At 47.9% G+C, this 18105-nt stretch overlaps 1 protein-coding gene across 1 annotated transcript in view; it reads right to left on the bottom strand.

Moving 5' to 3' along the window:
• Positions 1-1160: 1160 nt before the first annotated feature.
• The window catches only part of TXN2 (thioredoxin 2), a 34502-nt gene continuing 17557 nt past the window's right edge, over positions 1161-18105 (bottom strand). The window contains exons 3-4 of the mRNA XM_053254141.1: positions 16050-16173; positions 1161-1849 (exon numbers count right to left, since the gene is read on the bottom strand). Coding sequence (XP_053110116.1) covers positions 1733-1849; positions 16050-16173 — 241 coding nt within the window. The 3' untranslated portion in view covers positions 1161-1732. The remainder of the gene's footprint in view (positions 1850-16049; positions 16174-18105) is intronic.

Below are 18105 nucleotides of genomic sequence, written 5' to 3'. Positions count from 1 at the left end.
CCAAGATGGTGCAGGGGCTCAAGAAGACTCAATTTCCCTTAAAGGGACCCCCCACCACCACCCACATTGGGCAAAGCACAGCACTGCACAATGAGAACGGGTGTCTCCACGTGGTGCCAGGGGAACTGGGCGTATTCAGCTTTGGCCAAAGTTTCACACAGGCCCAATGAACAATTAGTCAGCGAGCCACACTTAGAGTTGATGGGGGCCTCCATTGCCCGCCCCCCCCCCGGCCTTACAATGAAGAACATGGTTTGGAGCTTGAAATAGGATTCCCTTGTTAAAGTCAAACAAAACTTCAAAGAGCTTAGCCTGGAGATGTTGTGCTGGCTAAACCATACAGCAAAGAAAGCACAGGCTGTGGTTCACATTGGCTGTCCTCTTAGTCAGTGGCAAGCAATTACATTGAATTAAATTCCAAACAGTCATGACAGTAATGGGAGGCTGAGTCTAAAACCTCACCTCCCTTCTCATGCCTACAAATGCTCTCATTGCAGATGGGCTAGTGTTCCATAAACACTGCACTGGAAGCTAAACCCAGACTCAGAGGCACCATCCATCCCTCCTTGCTCTAGGACCAGAAAGAATTTGCTCAGGCCCATGAAATAAAGATGCAGAATAGCTTTATTGAGTAAGATCAATTCGGACCAGCATCCTGTCTCTCCAACAGCAGCCATTTGAAGGCTTTAAAGCAGTATTTGTGACGCTGCTCCAGCATTAAGGATTAATGTGGTAGCAAAAACGAACATAGGAAGCTGCCTTATACTGATTCAGACCACTGGTCCATCTTATTCAGTATTGTCTGCACTGACTGGCAGCAGCTTTCCAAGGTTTCAGGCAGGAGAATTTTCCATCCATACCTGAAGATGCCAGGGATTAAACCTGGGTGTACAGGGAATATCTTACAGCAGAGGATGCTCAGATGTTGTCATCCATCCAAATGCAAACCAGGGTGGATCCTGATTAGCAAAGGGGACAATTTATGCTTGCTCCCACAAGACCGGCTCTCCTTCCCAAAACCAACCTTTGACATCACTTTGTTAATGCCCCCTGTTCAAACCCATGATCACCGAATCCAAGTGGAAGAACTTTTGGTGTTCCCCTATGGAATAGGGAGAGACCTCAAGGCATGAGGCAATCCAGAAAGAAAGGGAATGAAATCAATTTACTAAAGCTGTTTTTATTACAGATCTAACAAAACAAAACAAATCCAAACAATGGTTTCTCTTCATTCAGTTTATAACCAGCAGCAGGGGGCAGGTGTTGTGGCAGCAGCTAAAGAGCTGCAGATGACTTCAAACTACCCCCAGGAAGAAGGGAAGACACAGACAGGAGAGATGAGGCAGAGTGACTGATTTTCAACAAGATCCTTCACTATCTTACAGGCAGAAATTATTAACTACATTGGGTCTACACTGCACCAGCTGGATAAGGGAGATTACCTCAACAGAAGTCCTGAATTACCTCAATAGAAGTCCGGTTATTTCCTAATAGGCAGTGGACTCTGTTCTCCCACTGCCATTAAGTGATCAACCATCCCACCAAGATCAGAATAACTGCTCCTCATCCCCTGTCAAAAAGGAAGAGGTTGGTGCCATCCATTCCCTCAAAATCACTACTAGTTCAGCTTCTATAAGGCTGTCCAATTTTCCCTCATCCCCTCCAAGGAAACAGAGAAGAAGGATAAACGCGAGGGGGCCTTGGTGCACATGAGAGAGTGGTCCTTGCTTGCTCAGGGCCCAACCAGTTTCATCAGGAAGGCTTCCAGCTGATCCTCATCTTTTATCCCCACAAACTTATCCACCACATCGCCGTTCTTCATAGCTAGGACTGTGGGCACTGCTGAAACCTAGGAACAAAAACACAAAGGGAAAGACAGGTGGAAGAATAGCTGTGCTCCACTGACCTATGAACATCATTCCAAGAGGCAAAGCAAACACTAAAACAAAGGTAGGACTCTTTAAAGAAGTGAATGATTAATGTTTCCTCAGACAGCAGGGTTCTCGGGAAGTTTAGCAGAACCATTTCACTCTCTTTTGCAAAAACAGCTTGTCGCAGTCATTCAATTCCAGCAAGAAATTTTGTAGAAAGGGAGCTTCTAAAGAATGATCCAGATACTCTCCCACAGTCAAATGTATCAACAAATCCACAGTCCTGTTCAGACACTATGTTGAAAACATGTGTTCAGATGACTGTACATCCATTGTAAAAAGTGAACCTGACTACTGATCTTATCAAATGCAGGGTACAGCTAGGAGGTTTACTACTGTAACTGCTTTCAGCGTAACATGTGAATAACTATAGGCCCATTATGTTCAAAACTTGTAATGTTCAAAACTTGTACAATGAGTATACAATGTACACAGGTACAGATCTGTACACAGGTATAGTCATTCACATGTTATGTTGAATGCAGGTACAGAAGTACACTTCCTATCTGTATCATGCATTTGAAGGGCCTGTATCCAGGTTCACTTTTAAAATGAACACAGGTACAGTTACAAACGGATGTACGAGTGTACAGATATCTGTACACTTATACAGCATAATGATGAATGAGGCTTATATCTCTATACAGATCTGTATCTGTGTACACTGTATCTAGACTGGAAGCTCTATTCTCACATTATGTTCAACACTTGTATGAGTGTACAGCATACACAAGTGCAGAGCTGCACAAAGGTACAGTTAGTCACATGTTATGTTGAACACAGGTACTCACACATTACATTGAACACTTCCCATCTGTACCATGCATTTGAGGGGCCTGCATCCAGATTCACTTTTAGAATGAATGCAGGTACATCAATTCACACAAACATAGGACACAGACATCTGTACACTCATACAACATAATGTCTGAATCGGGCTCATGTCTTGAACAATATGTGAGCAGGGTCACACCTTCTAGGATTCTGATAAGTTACTTATTTGGGAAACACAGTGAAGGGTGCTGCTCTCCTGCTTTCCAGCCTCCATCTTGGTTTTATCAAATCAATTTTAAGCACATTGCTTCAGCACAAGTAGTTCTGAAAACACAGAAAGAGGGCAGAATACACGCCCACACATTTCTCACAAGAGAATAAAAAACATTTCCTGGCCATTTTCTAAAACATCTGCCTTTTCAGCATTGGAACCAAAGGAACCTAGTAGCTGCTTGTTAAAATGTAGGGGGCGGGGGGAGGGAAGTAGAATTAATCCATGCAGGTTTCAGGCTAAACTGCTGCATCTCTGAAAGGCAAGACCACAAGTAAAGAATGCTGCAGCTGCTTAAAAGCTTGCCATGTGGTGGCTGTAGCTGCCTTTGTCTGTCACCTCTGACCATGTGGCAAACCCACATTAACAACACATGGACACCCCAGCTGCACAGCAGCAGAGTAATGCAGAGATAACAGTATGGCAGGAAGTTCTGGACGATCACCCATTCCCTTAAGCTGCACTTCCAACATCCGCCCCCGCCCTTTTGCTTACCATCTAGCCTGTTGAAGAGTTCTGTAGAGCCTGAAATGCTTGCTGTTTCAGGTTTTGGTACTCACAAATTGGTCAAAAATTACTCTACTTTTGGATAGTGGCTTTAAAGGTGCACACGAGGAAGCATGGAGAAAATGAATGGACATGTGCGTAGGTCTTTGCAATGTCAAGCTGCCTGAGTGCGAGTCAGACATACACATATGCACTCAGAGCAGCTTCAAGGGGTTGTGTTTGTGTGCACATGTGTATGCAGGTGAGACAGGCTTCAACTCTGCATGGTGCTTGTCCTGAGAGGAGCAAAGAAAGATGTGGAACACATAAGCCCCGCCCTTTGGAATTCCTCAGCACTCCACCCGCTGGCTTCAGAGGGATCTAGACATACTTCTCAAGCCTCTCTTTTTTGCAGCCATAAAAACGAGAAACCAGTTTTAAAAAAAATTAAAAAAAAGAAAGAGAAAACCAAGGTCCAAACTCTGCACCCACAGTCACATTTTTGCACTTGTACGACACAACTGCTGAACATACACAGCTGAGCCAGCAACAGGCTTTAAAGCAGGGCTGAACAACTTTGGCTCTCCAGCTGTTGATGGACCACAACTCCCATCATCCCCAGTCACAGTGGCCAATTGTCAGGGACGATGGGAGCTGTAGTCCAACTACAGCTGGAGGGGCAATGTTTCACAGCCCTGCTTTGAAGAGGAGCAAAGAGGAAGGTCAGAATTGGGCTTACATTGCCACCCTGTCTGGCCTCATCTTCTCTCCTTTTCTTGGAATTCAATTTCTTGATCTATTAAGTGCTTAATGTTAGTTTTTGCCTAACCATAAGGCAGCAGCTGGGATCAGGAGAGAAAAGGAAGACCAATGGGAGGAGACAGGTATTCAGGCTCTGATCTAGTTCACATTGTAATGCTGCAGGGTCTAGCTCTGAAAGGCTTGTAAACCACAGATTATGGGCCCCATATGTGAGCAGGCCCATTAGTGTGAAGAATGGCAGGGGAGGAATTTGTAAATATTTTAGAAGGGGCTGACACATTCCACAGCTTCTCTGGCGCCCTTATCTGCAGACAGCTTAGTCACTGGGTCATGTCCCATCCTTATCTTGCATGCTGTCCATCCCTGGAATGCACCTTCTCATCAAACAAGCTCCCCCATTGCATCTTGCTACCATCAGCAGTTTGCCACACGCAACCCTCCCCACTGGGAAGCCCTTGAAGATCTAAACTGCTCTTTCTACAGACAATCTCGATGCAACGAATTGTTTTAACTTGGCCCCACCCTTTCCCCTCTGCTGGTCAATGCAGAACAATTCTTTAGAGTGCCACATCTCATGGTTAAGCCAGGATGGTTAAAAAAAAAAGTGGGGGCGGGGAAGGGGAAAAAAAAAACCTGAAATGAAGTCTCAACATGCAAATAATTAGGCTTTTAAAACTGATGTTCTTTAGTGCCCTCTAGGGATCAACTACAAAACTTCACCATAGGTCTTCAAAATGCAGAATAACATAAACAGGGCTTGAGGCAAAGCCCAGCCCATCACTGCATTTTTCATGGCATCCTGCCCCCACCTCCCAAGCTCAGGAGGCGATGTAATCTCTGCATATCTTTTTTATTTTTGGAGGCAATGTCTCCCGGTCCTTGAGATAAGAGTTCTCTGCAAAATTTCATGAAGTGTTGGGTTTTTTTTGTTTTGCTAGGAAACATTTAAGGAAACAGTCTTAAAACTGAATTTTATACCCAATGTCAGAGTTTGGGGCTATAACTGGCACACTTTTTGCTCAATTTGGGTGCCAGTGGGGTCAAAATGACTGCAAGAGAGCCACAATATATGGAAATAATTTGTAGGGACATCATGGGAAAAGATGCTGAATAGACCATGCAAAATATGTAAAATGCATGGATTAAATCTTATTTTCAGATTTCAGGGGGGTGGGTGGGGGACCTCCTCTAGTTATTTTGGTCTTTCAGCAGCACATTATACACAGAAATTGTTGCCATTTAGCCTGCTAGCAGAAGCTATGCAACAATCAGATAAGGCGCTACAGGGCAAAGCATCACCCATCCCCACTCATTTTCTACCAGTGAACAGACTCATAGTACTTTACTGCTATGTGTGCGCACTCCATTTTCACTCCACGAAAAGCAGTTGGAGAGTCAATGCATGGACATTACAGAATAATGACAACTACACTTTCTTCCATGAGAAAATAATTACATTTTCCTTATTTGGCAGATTTTTAAAAATGGTATAACCAAACTGAGACAACTTTGGTGTAAAATATGCAGTTGAAAGATCAAGCCTTGGGGTTCTAGGTGCTATTTTTTCCTTAAGTGCAAGATTTATATTTTCTTTGCAATGCCATTGCAAAGAGACATTGCAATGTCTTTTTTGCATCTTCTTCATGAAGCTCCCACAAATTATTTCAATACATTGTGGATCTCTTTTGGTCATTTTGAACCCCCTGGTTCCCAAGTTGGGCAAAAAATGTGAAAGTTATGACCCCTAAACTCTGACACTGACCAGGTGAAAAAATCAGTTGAAGAAGGATTGCTCCTTTAAATATGTCCTAGCAAAAAACTTCTGGAAGTTTTGCAGCGCACCTTTATCCTAAGGGTTGGGGGTGGGAATGCCTACCATTAAATAAATAACACAGAGATTCCATAGGCCATGGGTCATTACCACCAAATCTCATTTCCTAAGCACATTTTTCTAGTCTGTCCTGCAACCAAAGCAAACTCTAGTTCACATCACCTGCAATGTTATGGGGCTATATGTTGCCAATATAACTTTACAGAATAAAGATCGGGCAGCTCTTCCTACTCTCCCCCATTCCAGTTGCAGGAGAAGGATCCATCTAGAAAGAGATTTGCCTGAAGTCGCGGAGCCTGTGGCAGAGCAGGGTCTTCTGAGTAACAGCATCACAGCTGCAGAAGAGCTGGTCTTGGGGTAGCGAGCATGAACTGTCCCCTTTGCTAAGCAGGGCCTGCCCTGGTTTGCATTTGAATAGGAGACTACCTATGTGAGCATGGTAAGGTATTCCCCTTAGGGGCCACTCTGGGAAGAGCATCTGCATGATTGCATGCAGAAGATCCAAGTTCCCTGGCAACATCTCCAAGATAGGGCTGAGAGAAACTCCTGCCTGCAGCCTTGGAGAAGCTGCTGCCAGTCTGTGTAGACAATACTGAGCTAGATGGAATAATGGTCTGATTCAGTACAAGGCAGTTTCCTATGTTCCTATGATTATTATTTTTTGTAATTGTAATTTTAAGACATTCTATGCTTTATTATTTATTTATTTATTTAAAACAAACAAACAAACAAACAAACATTCTATGCTTGGTGAAAGTCAACAGGTGCTGTACATGCTGTTGTCCTTCACCCACAGCAAGCCAATCTCAAACTCCACATTTAATGGCTGCCTGTTCAAACAACAGCTTAAATAGCGAGCAGGCATCCGATGCTCTCCACTTTGGGGATGGCAACATAAGATGATGTTATGTTGCCATCTCACTCCAGCTCACTTGACAACCAATGAAGAGGAGGCTGTTCCTCTCACATTTGTACCAGACGAGAAACTGGGGCTCTGAGCAAAGGAAGCTAGTTGTTCCCTTCATCCATCCCTGTAGCCCTGAATAGTGGGTTCTGGGTTGCTTTTCTGTAGGAGGGGGAATTCTTTTCCTTGGCCCTTCTCATTGGGGGAAAATGTTATAGTATTCCTGGTCACTGGTCAACATCCTCACTAATGGTCCACATGTCCAGCCAATAATAATAACTAACTCAACCCACGCAGAGCATCTGTGTGCTAGTACTTGATTGCTCCCTTCACCGCCAACCACAGCCCCCCTCACCTCAGAGACCTCTCCACCCTCACCTGAGCGGCACTCCTCCTCCTCCTCCATCCGGTTGCTTCCATCCCCCTCTCCCCTCTTGGTTGCAGCTGCAGTGTTGTTCGTGCCTATTGGCCAAGCTGCAGCCCCCTATTCCCAGAGACCTCCCCACTCTCACCCGCTCCCTGGTTCTGCTCCTCCCCATAGGAGCAGCAGTTAAGTGGGCCCTTCCTTGCTGCCGCCACCGCCGTGGCCTCTCGTTTCCCTCAGGACGCTGACAGGCCCGGGCCCATCCCTTGCCCGCCTCCGCTAATGGCCTCGGTAGCCCCAAACAGCAGCAGTGCTTGACTGGGCCCTTCCTTGCTGCCAATGGGTGCCGCCATGGCCGCTCGTTCCCCTCAGGCCACTGACAGGCTCGGGCCTGTCTTTCGTCCTCCCTTCTTTCTCTCTCCCCCTCCCTTCTTTTTCTCTCTTTCCTCCACTCACTCTTCCCCTCTGTCTTTCTTCCCCTCCCTTCTTTCTCTTTCTCTCTCCCTTCCTGAGTTAGCAGACCTTGTTCATCTTGTTTCCTCATCTAATTCATGCAACAGCAGCCTCCTTCTCCTTTCCTCCCTAACAACCCCTCTCTTTGCAGACCTCTGCACACTATCCATAGATAGATAGATAGATAGATAGATAGATTCTGTTCCTCTACAATCAAGAACATCTTCCGACCAGTAACAGTTGCATTCCAACTGACCTTAACCATAACACAGGCTCCTCTCGCCCATCTGCACATGGAATCTCCACTGCCCAATCACCATGGTGCTTCTGCTATCACAGGCTCCTCCTTGTCTGCATATGGAATCTCCACTGCCCAGTCATGGCTCTTCTGCTCATGAACTCTTGTGAAAACTGCCACACATAGGACTAGCCACGGGTATGCCTTCGAGAATTATATATATACTAGTGTTTTCAAGCCCGTTAAAATAATGGGCGCTAGTAGGGGAGAGTTCCGCCGCCGCCGCCAAGAGTGCCCCACTCCCTCTTGCCCTTTCCCCTCCCCCACTCCCTCTTGCCCCTCCCCCCGGCCCCACTCCCTCTGGCCCTTGCCCCTCCCCCCGGCCCTACTCCCTCTTGCCCTTGCCCCTCCCCACTGCCCCACTCCCTCTTGCCCTCCCCCTCCCCCCTGCCCTTCCCCCCGCATTTTAAAATGTTTATCTTACCGGCCCTCCACTCCTCCTCCCGGGCTGCAAACGGTTTACAGTTTACATTTTCTTGGGCCTGATCCAGCAGGGCTCTTCCGACATCCGCAAGCCCTTTTACTTTAATCTGCACTTTCTCAGTGCACTTTTTTTCACCTGGCCAGGACCACTTTTAGTAGTAGTGCTCAAGTTCCTGAGTTAAGCTTGCAGCTGCGGGGCGGGCTTGTTCTTTCTAATGCCCACACTAAATAGCTCCTGCTTAATAGCAATAGCAATAGCAATAGCACTTACATTTATATACCGCTCTATAGCCAGAGCTCTCTAAGCGGTTTACAATGATTTAGCATATTGCCCCCAACATTCTGGGTACTCATTTTACCGACCTCGGAAGGATGGAAGGCTGAGTCAACCTTGAGCCCCTGGTCAGGATCAAACTTGTAACCTTCTGGTTACAGGGCGGCAGTTTTACCACTGCGCCACCAGGGGCTCCTGCTTGGAGCAGACCGAACCCAACGCAGCCGGCAAGCGGTGAAGGCGGTCAGCTGCGGCCGGGGAGAGGCGAGGGCTACTCCGGGCTTATGCTGGCCTGCCGCCAGTCCACATTCCTCACGCACCAGCCGGCCTCAGTGGCCTGAGAGGAGGAGCCGCCGGGGGCCGGAGCTGCTCCTTATTCAACAGAGTTGCCCAGCGGGGAGGCGCGTGAGGCCGCGCAGAGTTCCTCCGCGACTCGAGAAGAGACGGACGGAGCGCTGGGCAGGTTGCATTTCTCCTGCGCGTCCTCCTCTTCTTGACGCCTTTCCCAACCCCTAAACAAACCAGGAGCCACCCGCTGCCGCAGTGGTGGGCATCTTCGCTTCTCCTCAGCCCGGGAGGGGAATTCCCGCCGCCCAGAGTGCCATCCCCGCCGGCCAGATTGCTGCCCGCCCGGCCCCGGTCTCCTCTTCCCTCCCGCCTCCCAGAGTGCCGGCCGGCAGCAACAGAACCAGCCAGCATGGCCGCCTGGTGTCGGCGGTCGTGTCTCCTGCGGTCTGTTCTGGGCCTGCGCTTTGCGCAGGCCCAGAACAGCCCAGGGAGACAGGAACACAGACGCCAACATTCCAAAGCCACAGACACTCACTTAGCCTTTTATTATATAGGATAGATAGAAGATAATAATAATCACATGCACAGTGCTAGCATCTGTGCTTCTGAAGCATGGATGCTCACATGGGTGGGGCAGCAATTTTCACAACTTCCCCCCCAGCAGACACACTGTATGTGACTTGGAAGTAGATCCCCTGAGGGCAGGGCTGTCCTTAGGGCCTGGCAAGCAGGGCGACCACCCCAGGCCCCGCCCCCTGTCAGGGGTCTCTAAGGACAGCCCTGCCTGAGGGCTGCACAACTCTCAGGGACCTACTTTCAGATCGTATGGAGTGCTGCCGGGTGTTTGTGTGAGTGTGTGGACTGGAGAAAATCACCACCCTACTCATACAAACATTCATTCTTTCAGAAGTGCAGTGCTCTACATATAGACTTTTTGGCTGTACGTGTGCACCATTAAGTGAGGATGTCAGCCACTGTCTCTACATTATTACTTTTGTTTTTAAATTCACAGAATAAAATCTGCTTTTTATGCCCCTGGACATTTTTCACACAGGGTCTTTAGCTCACATCTCCTCTGGAATGGAGGGTATGCATTCACATATCAGCCAGATTTACCCCAAAGTCCCTGTGAGCTATCAGGAAGCACTTCACACTCGATTCAGGTTTTCCCTTAAAGTATAGCTCAATTTATAACCAGGGTTAAAGAATCAACTTTTTGTGTTGGTTTTTGGGGGGCAATTTCTGTGTGAAAAATTCCCTGGAAATATTAAGGGGGTTTTCTCTACAGGTGATGATATGCAGCCCACTGAAGGAAACAGCACCACCACAATGATAAATAAATTTACTACTTAATTTATTATTTTTAGAAGGGGGGAAAACAGGGAAGTAACTGTAAAGCTGATGGAGCGGGTGCGAAAACAAAAAGGGAAATAAACAACAAATGTACAATATTTAAACTCCAAAGTCTGATAGAACTGTTATTACAACACTTCTATCTTACCCTTCCTTCCAAGGAGCTCAGGGAAGTGTACGTGGCCCCAACTTTACTCTCATAAGAACCCAGTGGGGTAGGTTAGGCCAAATCACAGTGACTGCCCAAGGTTCTCCCACTAAGCTGAGTGGGGATTTGAACCCAGGTCTTTGTGTCCCTGGTTCAGCACGCTAACTGCACCTGCTTCTATCATACAGCAGCAGTATGAAAAGAAGGGCTGTCAAGAGAGCAGCATCGACTCAACTGGAGCGTAACAGGAATTATGGCAGCAAGCCAATAAGAGAAAGAGGCAAAGAAATAAAGGACAGAGTTCAAGGCAAGGTGGCTGCAGGCAGAGGCAGGGCCTTCCTGTTATTCTGGTCACCCCAGCAGGAGGGAGATTGCAAGGAGAGGCCCCTGGCCCAAGGGGACGGAGAAAGCAAGAGGAAGAGTCAAGAGCAAGGATGGCTCCACCACTGAACAAATGAGATATTTGTAGAGGTAGTTTGAGACGTCTTTGCTGCCGGAGGCAAAGGATATGATGACACATCTCTCCCCTCCCCACAGTCTGTGGGTGTTTAGCATTCTTGACGCATGAGCACTCTCAGTCTAGGCCATCAATGGTGGCAGGCACATTCCTAGCTTGTGTGGAACGTAGGAAGCTGCCTTATACAGAGTCAGACCATTGGTCCACCTAGCTTAATATTGTCTACACTGACTGGCAGCAGCTCCCCAAGGTTTCAGGCAGGAGTCTTTCCCAGTCCTACCTGGAGATGCCAGGGAGTGAACCTGGGACCTTCTGCATGCAAAGCGGATGCTCTTCCACTGAACTCTAGCCCCATTCCTTAAGGGGAATATATTACAGCAGACAGCGCTCACATGTGGTCACCCATCCAAATGCAAACCAAGGTAAACCCTGCTTAGCAAAGGGGGCAATTAATGCTTGTTACCTCAAGACCAGCTCTCCATCCCATGGATAAGGGGAGAGGGAAAAGATGAGAAATATGGACAGTGTACTTCTCAGTGGAGGAAGGCTGCTGGCGGTGGATGGGCTGGTGGCATCCATGATGACAAGGGCTCAGTGCTTGCCATCTCCTGCACTCCTCCACATGAGGCAACTACCTCACAGAACGGCCAACCCTGAGAAAGGCCAACCCAGGTATCAACCCTGAGAGAGCCAGCGTGGTGTAGTGGTTAGAGTACTGGACTAGGACCGGGGAGACCCGAGATCAAATCCCCATTCAGCCATGATACTAGCTGGGTGACTCTGGGCCAGTCACTTCTCTCTCAGCCTAACCTACTTCACAGGGTTGTTGTGAAAGAGTAACTCAAGTATGTAGTACACCGCTCTGGGCTCCTTGGAGGAAGAGCGGGATAGAAATGTAAAAATAAATAAATAAACAAACAAACAAATAAAAATAATAATACTAGTATTTGTCCCAGGCTTGTAGGAGGGACAATACTCTCCACCAGCAAAATCCTCTCCACCAGCAAATGTTGGGAGGAGCTGCAAATGTTGGACCTAGAGTGAACCAGAACAAAGCTCTGGTTTGTGTAGAATCAGTTCTGGGAAGAGTCCTTGTGAAAGTTTTTTTCTCTCTCTCTCACAGCAAGAAACACTTCATGGATGCTCCCCTGGGACAGCCTGGAGCCTGGGGCAGGCCGGGGCCCTTGTGAAGGAATGCACAGGCATTCCAAGGCTCACAGAGGAGGTCTCTCCCTTGCCATCTTCCTTCTGAAGAATCTGCTGCAGAGAGATTGTGAAATTTGCAGGCTGAGATGTCAGCCAATGTCTTGTAAACAGAGGCAGGAAGAGGGGTGGGAGAGACAGAGAGGAGCTGGAGGTTGACGGGCAATTTGCAGGGACTCCACAGACAAGAATGAGCCTTGGAAAAACCCCAAGGGAAAACAAAATGGTTAGCATCCAGAGACCACAGGCAGAAGGGCTTTTCAGTTCCAGTTGCTTTTTGAAGCTGCCTTATGCAGAAAAAGGGGATCGGGACACCTACCCAAATACTACTATAAAGGAGGTTCTTAGGGAACCTCCTGTTCTTGCACTACAATTCCCATCATCCCCAACCACAATGTCCAAAGGCTGGAGATGATGGAAATGGTAGTCCAAAAACAAGAAGCTTCAAGGCTTCTACCATGGTTGGCAGTAGTTCTCCAAAATCTTCCTTTGAAGTGTAAATGCTGAGCATTGAGTCTGGGGGCTTTCCCCTAAGGTGTGGGGACGGAAGGAATGCTATGCAGTTTTATTTTTTTACGCTCCCATCCTCTATGTTCCCTTCTCTCTATCCTTTCAAAGCCCTTCTTGGGTCCTAAGTGTGAAAGTGGTGCAGAGGCCTTGTAATTCATTATAGCTTCAGTCTGGCAGCAGATTCAGAAAGGAAATAATAACCCTCGATTTCTTAAAGAAAAAAAAATGACTGACATACTGTGCAGCATTGTTCCCTCTAAGGCGTGCACACACTCACAAGTTTTTGGATGTCCGCTCAGTTAATTTTAGATCCTGCTCAGGTTGAATCAGGAAGGCCCCATTCTGAATGCATGTGCACACACACTGCCTTGATACTGCCACCCAGAACAAAACTCATCCCAGACACAGATTAAAAAAATTAGAGAGAAAACTGCTGTGCAGTCTATGGGCCTTCTAAGCAAGATGATCACATGCTGCAGCATTCTTCTGAAAAGCACTCTACTACGGCTTGCAGATATGCAGAGCCTCCATGGCCCCCAAGCACAGAGTCATCGCTACAGTGACAATGCTCCCATATTCTCAATGGGAACTTGGTCACTGGAGTGACGATGCTGTGTTTAGGAGCAATGGGGGCTCTGCATATTTGCAAGCAACGGCACTCTGCTTTTCAGTAGAATGCTGCAGCACATGAGCATCTTACTTAGACTGCGCAGTACGTAAGCCAATGAGTTTCTAGCTCTTATGGGTGGCTGGATATACATTTGCAAGTGCAGATTTCTTCTGCAAAAGACTGTTCTTAATTCTCCATAATCTTCCTGGGTGGATAAGGATCAGGCTTGCGGGATCGAATTTATTTGGCACGAGAGCCCCAATGCCCACCAAGTGGAACCAGATGCAAAATGGTGGCTTAGGGGGCAGAGCCAGTTCACTCCATGAACTACAGGCACAGCCCAGAAGAAGAGCATCTGCTTTACATGCCAAAGGCCTCAAGGCCAGTTCCCGGCATTTCCAGGAAGGGAAAGACTTCTGTCTGCATTCCTGGCATTTCCAGGAAGGGAAAGACTTCTGTATGCAGCCCTGGAGAGCCACTGCCTGTCAGTGCCCAGGACCACACTGAGCCACACGGACCAATGGTCTAGACACTTGTTCTAAGGCAGCTTCCTATTTCCTACTAAGACTGTGTGTGCGCATGCGCACATGCATACCAAGGTTGCCGTATCCTTTATGAGCGGTACACACGTTGAAATTTACATCTTTGTTATGCTAGATCATGGGGTTTAGTACAGGCCAGCCATAGCAAGGAGGGTTGGTTTTCTTGTTCAACTTGCCTTTAAAAAAAAAAAAAAGCAGCAAGTTGGGCATCCTCTCTAATAAAACGCTTGGTGTCCGTCCGTGGACGGACACCAAGCGTGTGTCCGTGCCTCCCTGCCCTGTTCTGCGCCTGCGCGAAGCGCAGGCGCAGAACAGGGCAAGGGAGACATGACGGCCGGCACCCGGTGGCCATCTTGGGCGGCCAGAAGCGGCCGCCCCGAAGAAGCCGGGAATGCGGGAAAGGAGGAGACTGGCCGAGGCGGCGGCGAAGCTGCCGCCTCGGCCAGAGGACGCAGCGTGGCCAAGGCGGCGGTGGAGCCGCGCCGCCGAAGCCGGGCGGGGGGAGGAGGCGACGGGGAAAGCTGGCCGAGGCGGCGGCAGAGCCGCCGCCGAGGCCTGGCGCCGCCGCCGCAGCCAGGCGGCTGCGAGTCCTTGGGGCCCTTGCCCATCCGGGGAGACCGGCCGGGAATGTGAGGCGGGGGCGGACCGGACCGGCAGCGGCGCCCCCAGAGTCTGCCCGGCCGCCGCCACCGCCCACTCTCCCGCCCTCCCAGCTGCCCAAATACTCCTTCCCCGCTCCCCCCCGCAAATGATTAAGGGCCAAAACGGCCCAGAAGAATGCCTCCGCGGCCGCCGCCATGGCCGCCAACCGCCCTCCCAGCTGGCCGAGACTTCCTTACCCAAAGCAGCCCGCGACAGTCGGGCGATCAAAAATCCATTTTTTGCGAAGAAGAGAGGAGCTCCCGAACAGAGCTCCTCTCTGTGCTAAGCCAATGCCCAAACTGCTGCTATGGACGCAAAGGACGCCTATTGCGTCCTTTGCGTCCATAGCAGCAGTTTGGGCATTGGCTTAGCACAGAGAGGAGCTCTGTTCGGGAGCTCCTCTCTTCTTCGCAAAAAATGGATTTTTGATCGCCCGACTGTCGCGGGCTGCTTTGGGTAAGGAACTCTCGGCCAGCTGGGAGGGTGTGGGGGGGGAGGCCAGAGGAAGTGGGGCGGGGGGGGAAACTCTCCCCTACTAGCGCCCGTTATCACAATGGGCCTGAAAACACTAGTTAAGTATAAAGTCCTATTTTGCCACTAAGGAACACATCCTTCAGTTCTGCTCCTCACAATGAAGATCAAGGAGGATGGGCTCATAGTATTGTGGTAGCAAGCATGAATGATCTCCTTTGATAAGCAGGATCTGCTCTGGTTTGCATTTGGATGGGTGACTACATGTGAGTGCTGTCTGCTGTAAGATATTACCCTAAGGGGGTTGAGGATGTAGCTCAGTGGAAGAGCATCTGTTGGCATGCAGAAGGTCCTTGGTTCACTCCCTGGCATCTCCAGGTAGGGCTGGGAGAGACTCCTACCTGAAACCTTAGAGAACTGCTGCCAGTCAGTGTAGACAATACTGAGCTAGATGAACCAATGGTCTGACTTGGGATAAGGCAGCCTCCTATGTCCTCATATAGGCCTTTCCTACCTTCTCCAGAAATATTTCTCCAGCGTTGTTCACTATAAATGACCCACAGCTTCCCTGCTACTTACTTTATTTATTGGCCACATTCCCTTTCTCACTTAGACTGCAAACCCTCTGCACAAGGAATTTGTAACTTCTGGGTTCTTCTGTACCTCCTCCTGGTGTTAAGTCTCAAATAATAGTGGGTGGACAGGCTGAAAGTGTAGGTGGGTCAATGACAGCTGAAAGACCAGAAATCGGAGGCAGGGCACCTCCATGCATCACGCAGCTCCTGCATCGCCATCACGGCCCGCATTTCCCATGCCATACTCATATATCCTTCTTGCTCCATTCCTCTGGACTCCTCTTTCATCCCAAAGCTTGCAAAGAAATTGTACATTTTGCCAAAGGGGGATAAAACAAACAAAACAGAAAAAGAGAACCCTTTTGCCAAACTTTGCAAGATGGTAATCAGAACCAACAAAGCAAATGAGACTGCATTGTGCAAAATATGATCTGTCAAGTGCATGCATAGACAAATACGGGGTCTTTGTGGGCACATACCTCGTACTCAAGGGCTAGATCTGTGTGGTCATCAATGTCCACTTTGGCCATCAGCACCTTCCCCTCCTGCTTGGCCACCATCTTCTCCAGTCTGGGGCCCAGGATCTTGCATGGGCCACACCACCTCCAAGCAAACAAACAGAGTTAGTGTTAAGTCAGGGAAAAGCAGCAGCAGAGAAGGCAGCACTTTTCTGAAGACTCCGAGCCCCTTCTCCCCTGCTTCTGGGGAGTGGGACGTGAGCTAGTTTTCAAGTTTAATAACCACAGGGGAAACCTCTGAATTTTAAGTATCAGGCTACGTGCTGGTGCCTGGATTATTAAGTTCACGATGCATTGGTTTGTTTGTTTTAGAATTGGTTTGTTTGTGATAGAGCTCTTGGGAGCGCTAATGACAGCTCCTCTCTAGAATTCTTTTGACAGTGAACCAAGCCGCAGTTTACAAACTGCTAAGGGCATTTCCACATGTAACACTGGGAACGCCCTTTTGAGCCTCATTCATGCTATGTGTGAATGTTGATAATATGGGCAGAGAGCAAGATAGCACTATTTCCCACAGAAATTAGTGGAAAACAGAACACTATTTAGTGCTCTATTAAGTAGAGTACTAATAATGGAAATATTTATTAAACAGAGAACTAATAGTGCAAAACAGAGCACAGTTTTCCAAAGAAAATAGTTCTAGTTTTAAATCTAATTTACATTCTGTCCAACGTTGGTTTGCAAAGGAAGAGTGATCCAAGATTCATATGCAAGAGAGTCTTAGTGGACATATTTGTTACATAGAGCAATAACAGTAGAAAACTATTTTTAAATCTAATATACATTCCAGTCAACATTGGTCTGAAAAGCAAGAGTGATCCAAGATTCACATACAAGAGAGCCCTAAGAGTTTCGAATTCCACAAAAGCAAGTTCACATATCACACTATACTTGTGTTGTCAACATGCTCACATCTGAACGTTTGAAACTATTGCAGATATCACTTAAGATACACCACCATGGAGGATTCTTTTTAACAGTCATCCAACAATGGGAGGCAGTGAGGGAAGATTTGAAATACGTCAACTTCTGACTCGCCTTGAGCTCTATCTACTAAGCCTCAGGAATATTTCACTACAAAAGTGAAAGCCCTTATATCCTATTCATGTGTAAAGATCAAACATCTGTCCATGGGCATATTAGGCACCCACTGTCAGATGCAGCTTCCCCATTGATGGGAAACTGCAAACAATATATTTGGGTTATTTTCTTTTAGGACAGCACACATGCCCCCCCCCCTCATGCTAGTTTGCACCTGTGAAGAAATTTCATGCATAAAGGGCTCTCAACCACTAAAAAGACTGCTAGATTTACACAGAGACTCTTTTTAGCACTGCTTACACATACATTATGCCACCTTTAGTGGCGCAGTGGCGAAATGCTTGACTAACAAGCAGAAGGTTGCCAGTTCAAATCCCCACTGGTACTATATCGGGCAGCAGTGATATAGGAAGATGCCGAAAGGCATCATCTCATACTGCATGGGAGAAGGCAATGGTAAACCCCTCCTGTATTCTACCAAGGAGAACTACAGGGCTCGGTGGGCACCAGGAGTCGAAATCGGCTTGATGGCACACTTTTCCTTTACACATATATTTGCAGATCTATGTCCATGCCACTCAAAACCAAAACTAAAATGTGTTGCCACACTCTGTTAAAAAGGAACATGGGGACATAAGAAGCTGCCTTATACAGAGTCAGACCATCTACATAACATAAGAACAGCCCTGCTGGATCAGACCCAAGGCCCATCTAGTCCAGCATCCTGTTTCACACAGTGCCCCACAAGATGCCAGTGATGGAGTGGTGGTTGCACATCACTCCAGCAGCAACATATGCAAGCACCAATCAGAAGACAAGGCCAGATTATGTGGTTATTTCTTATGCCAAACCTAGTGGATCCAGGAATTGTTGCTGTATCTGTGTGGGAAGCAACTACATGATCTGGCTGGACCATGACTAGATTGGAATATATTATAGCTGCAGCAGGGGACCATGCCCATGAGTAAATGGGCAG

The sequence above is a fragment of the Hemicordylus capensis genome, chromosome 5 (genome assembly GCF_027244095.1).
Source record: "Hemicordylus capensis ecotype Gifberg chromosome 5, rHemCap1.1.pri, whole genome shotgun sequence".
Lineage (NCBI taxonomy): Eukaryota > Metazoa > Chordata > Lepidosauria > Squamata > Cordylidae > Hemicordylus > Hemicordylus capensis.
The sequence above is the reverse complement of the archived record's forward strand: the minus strand, read 5'-3'. Positions and strand labels throughout refer to the sequence as shown.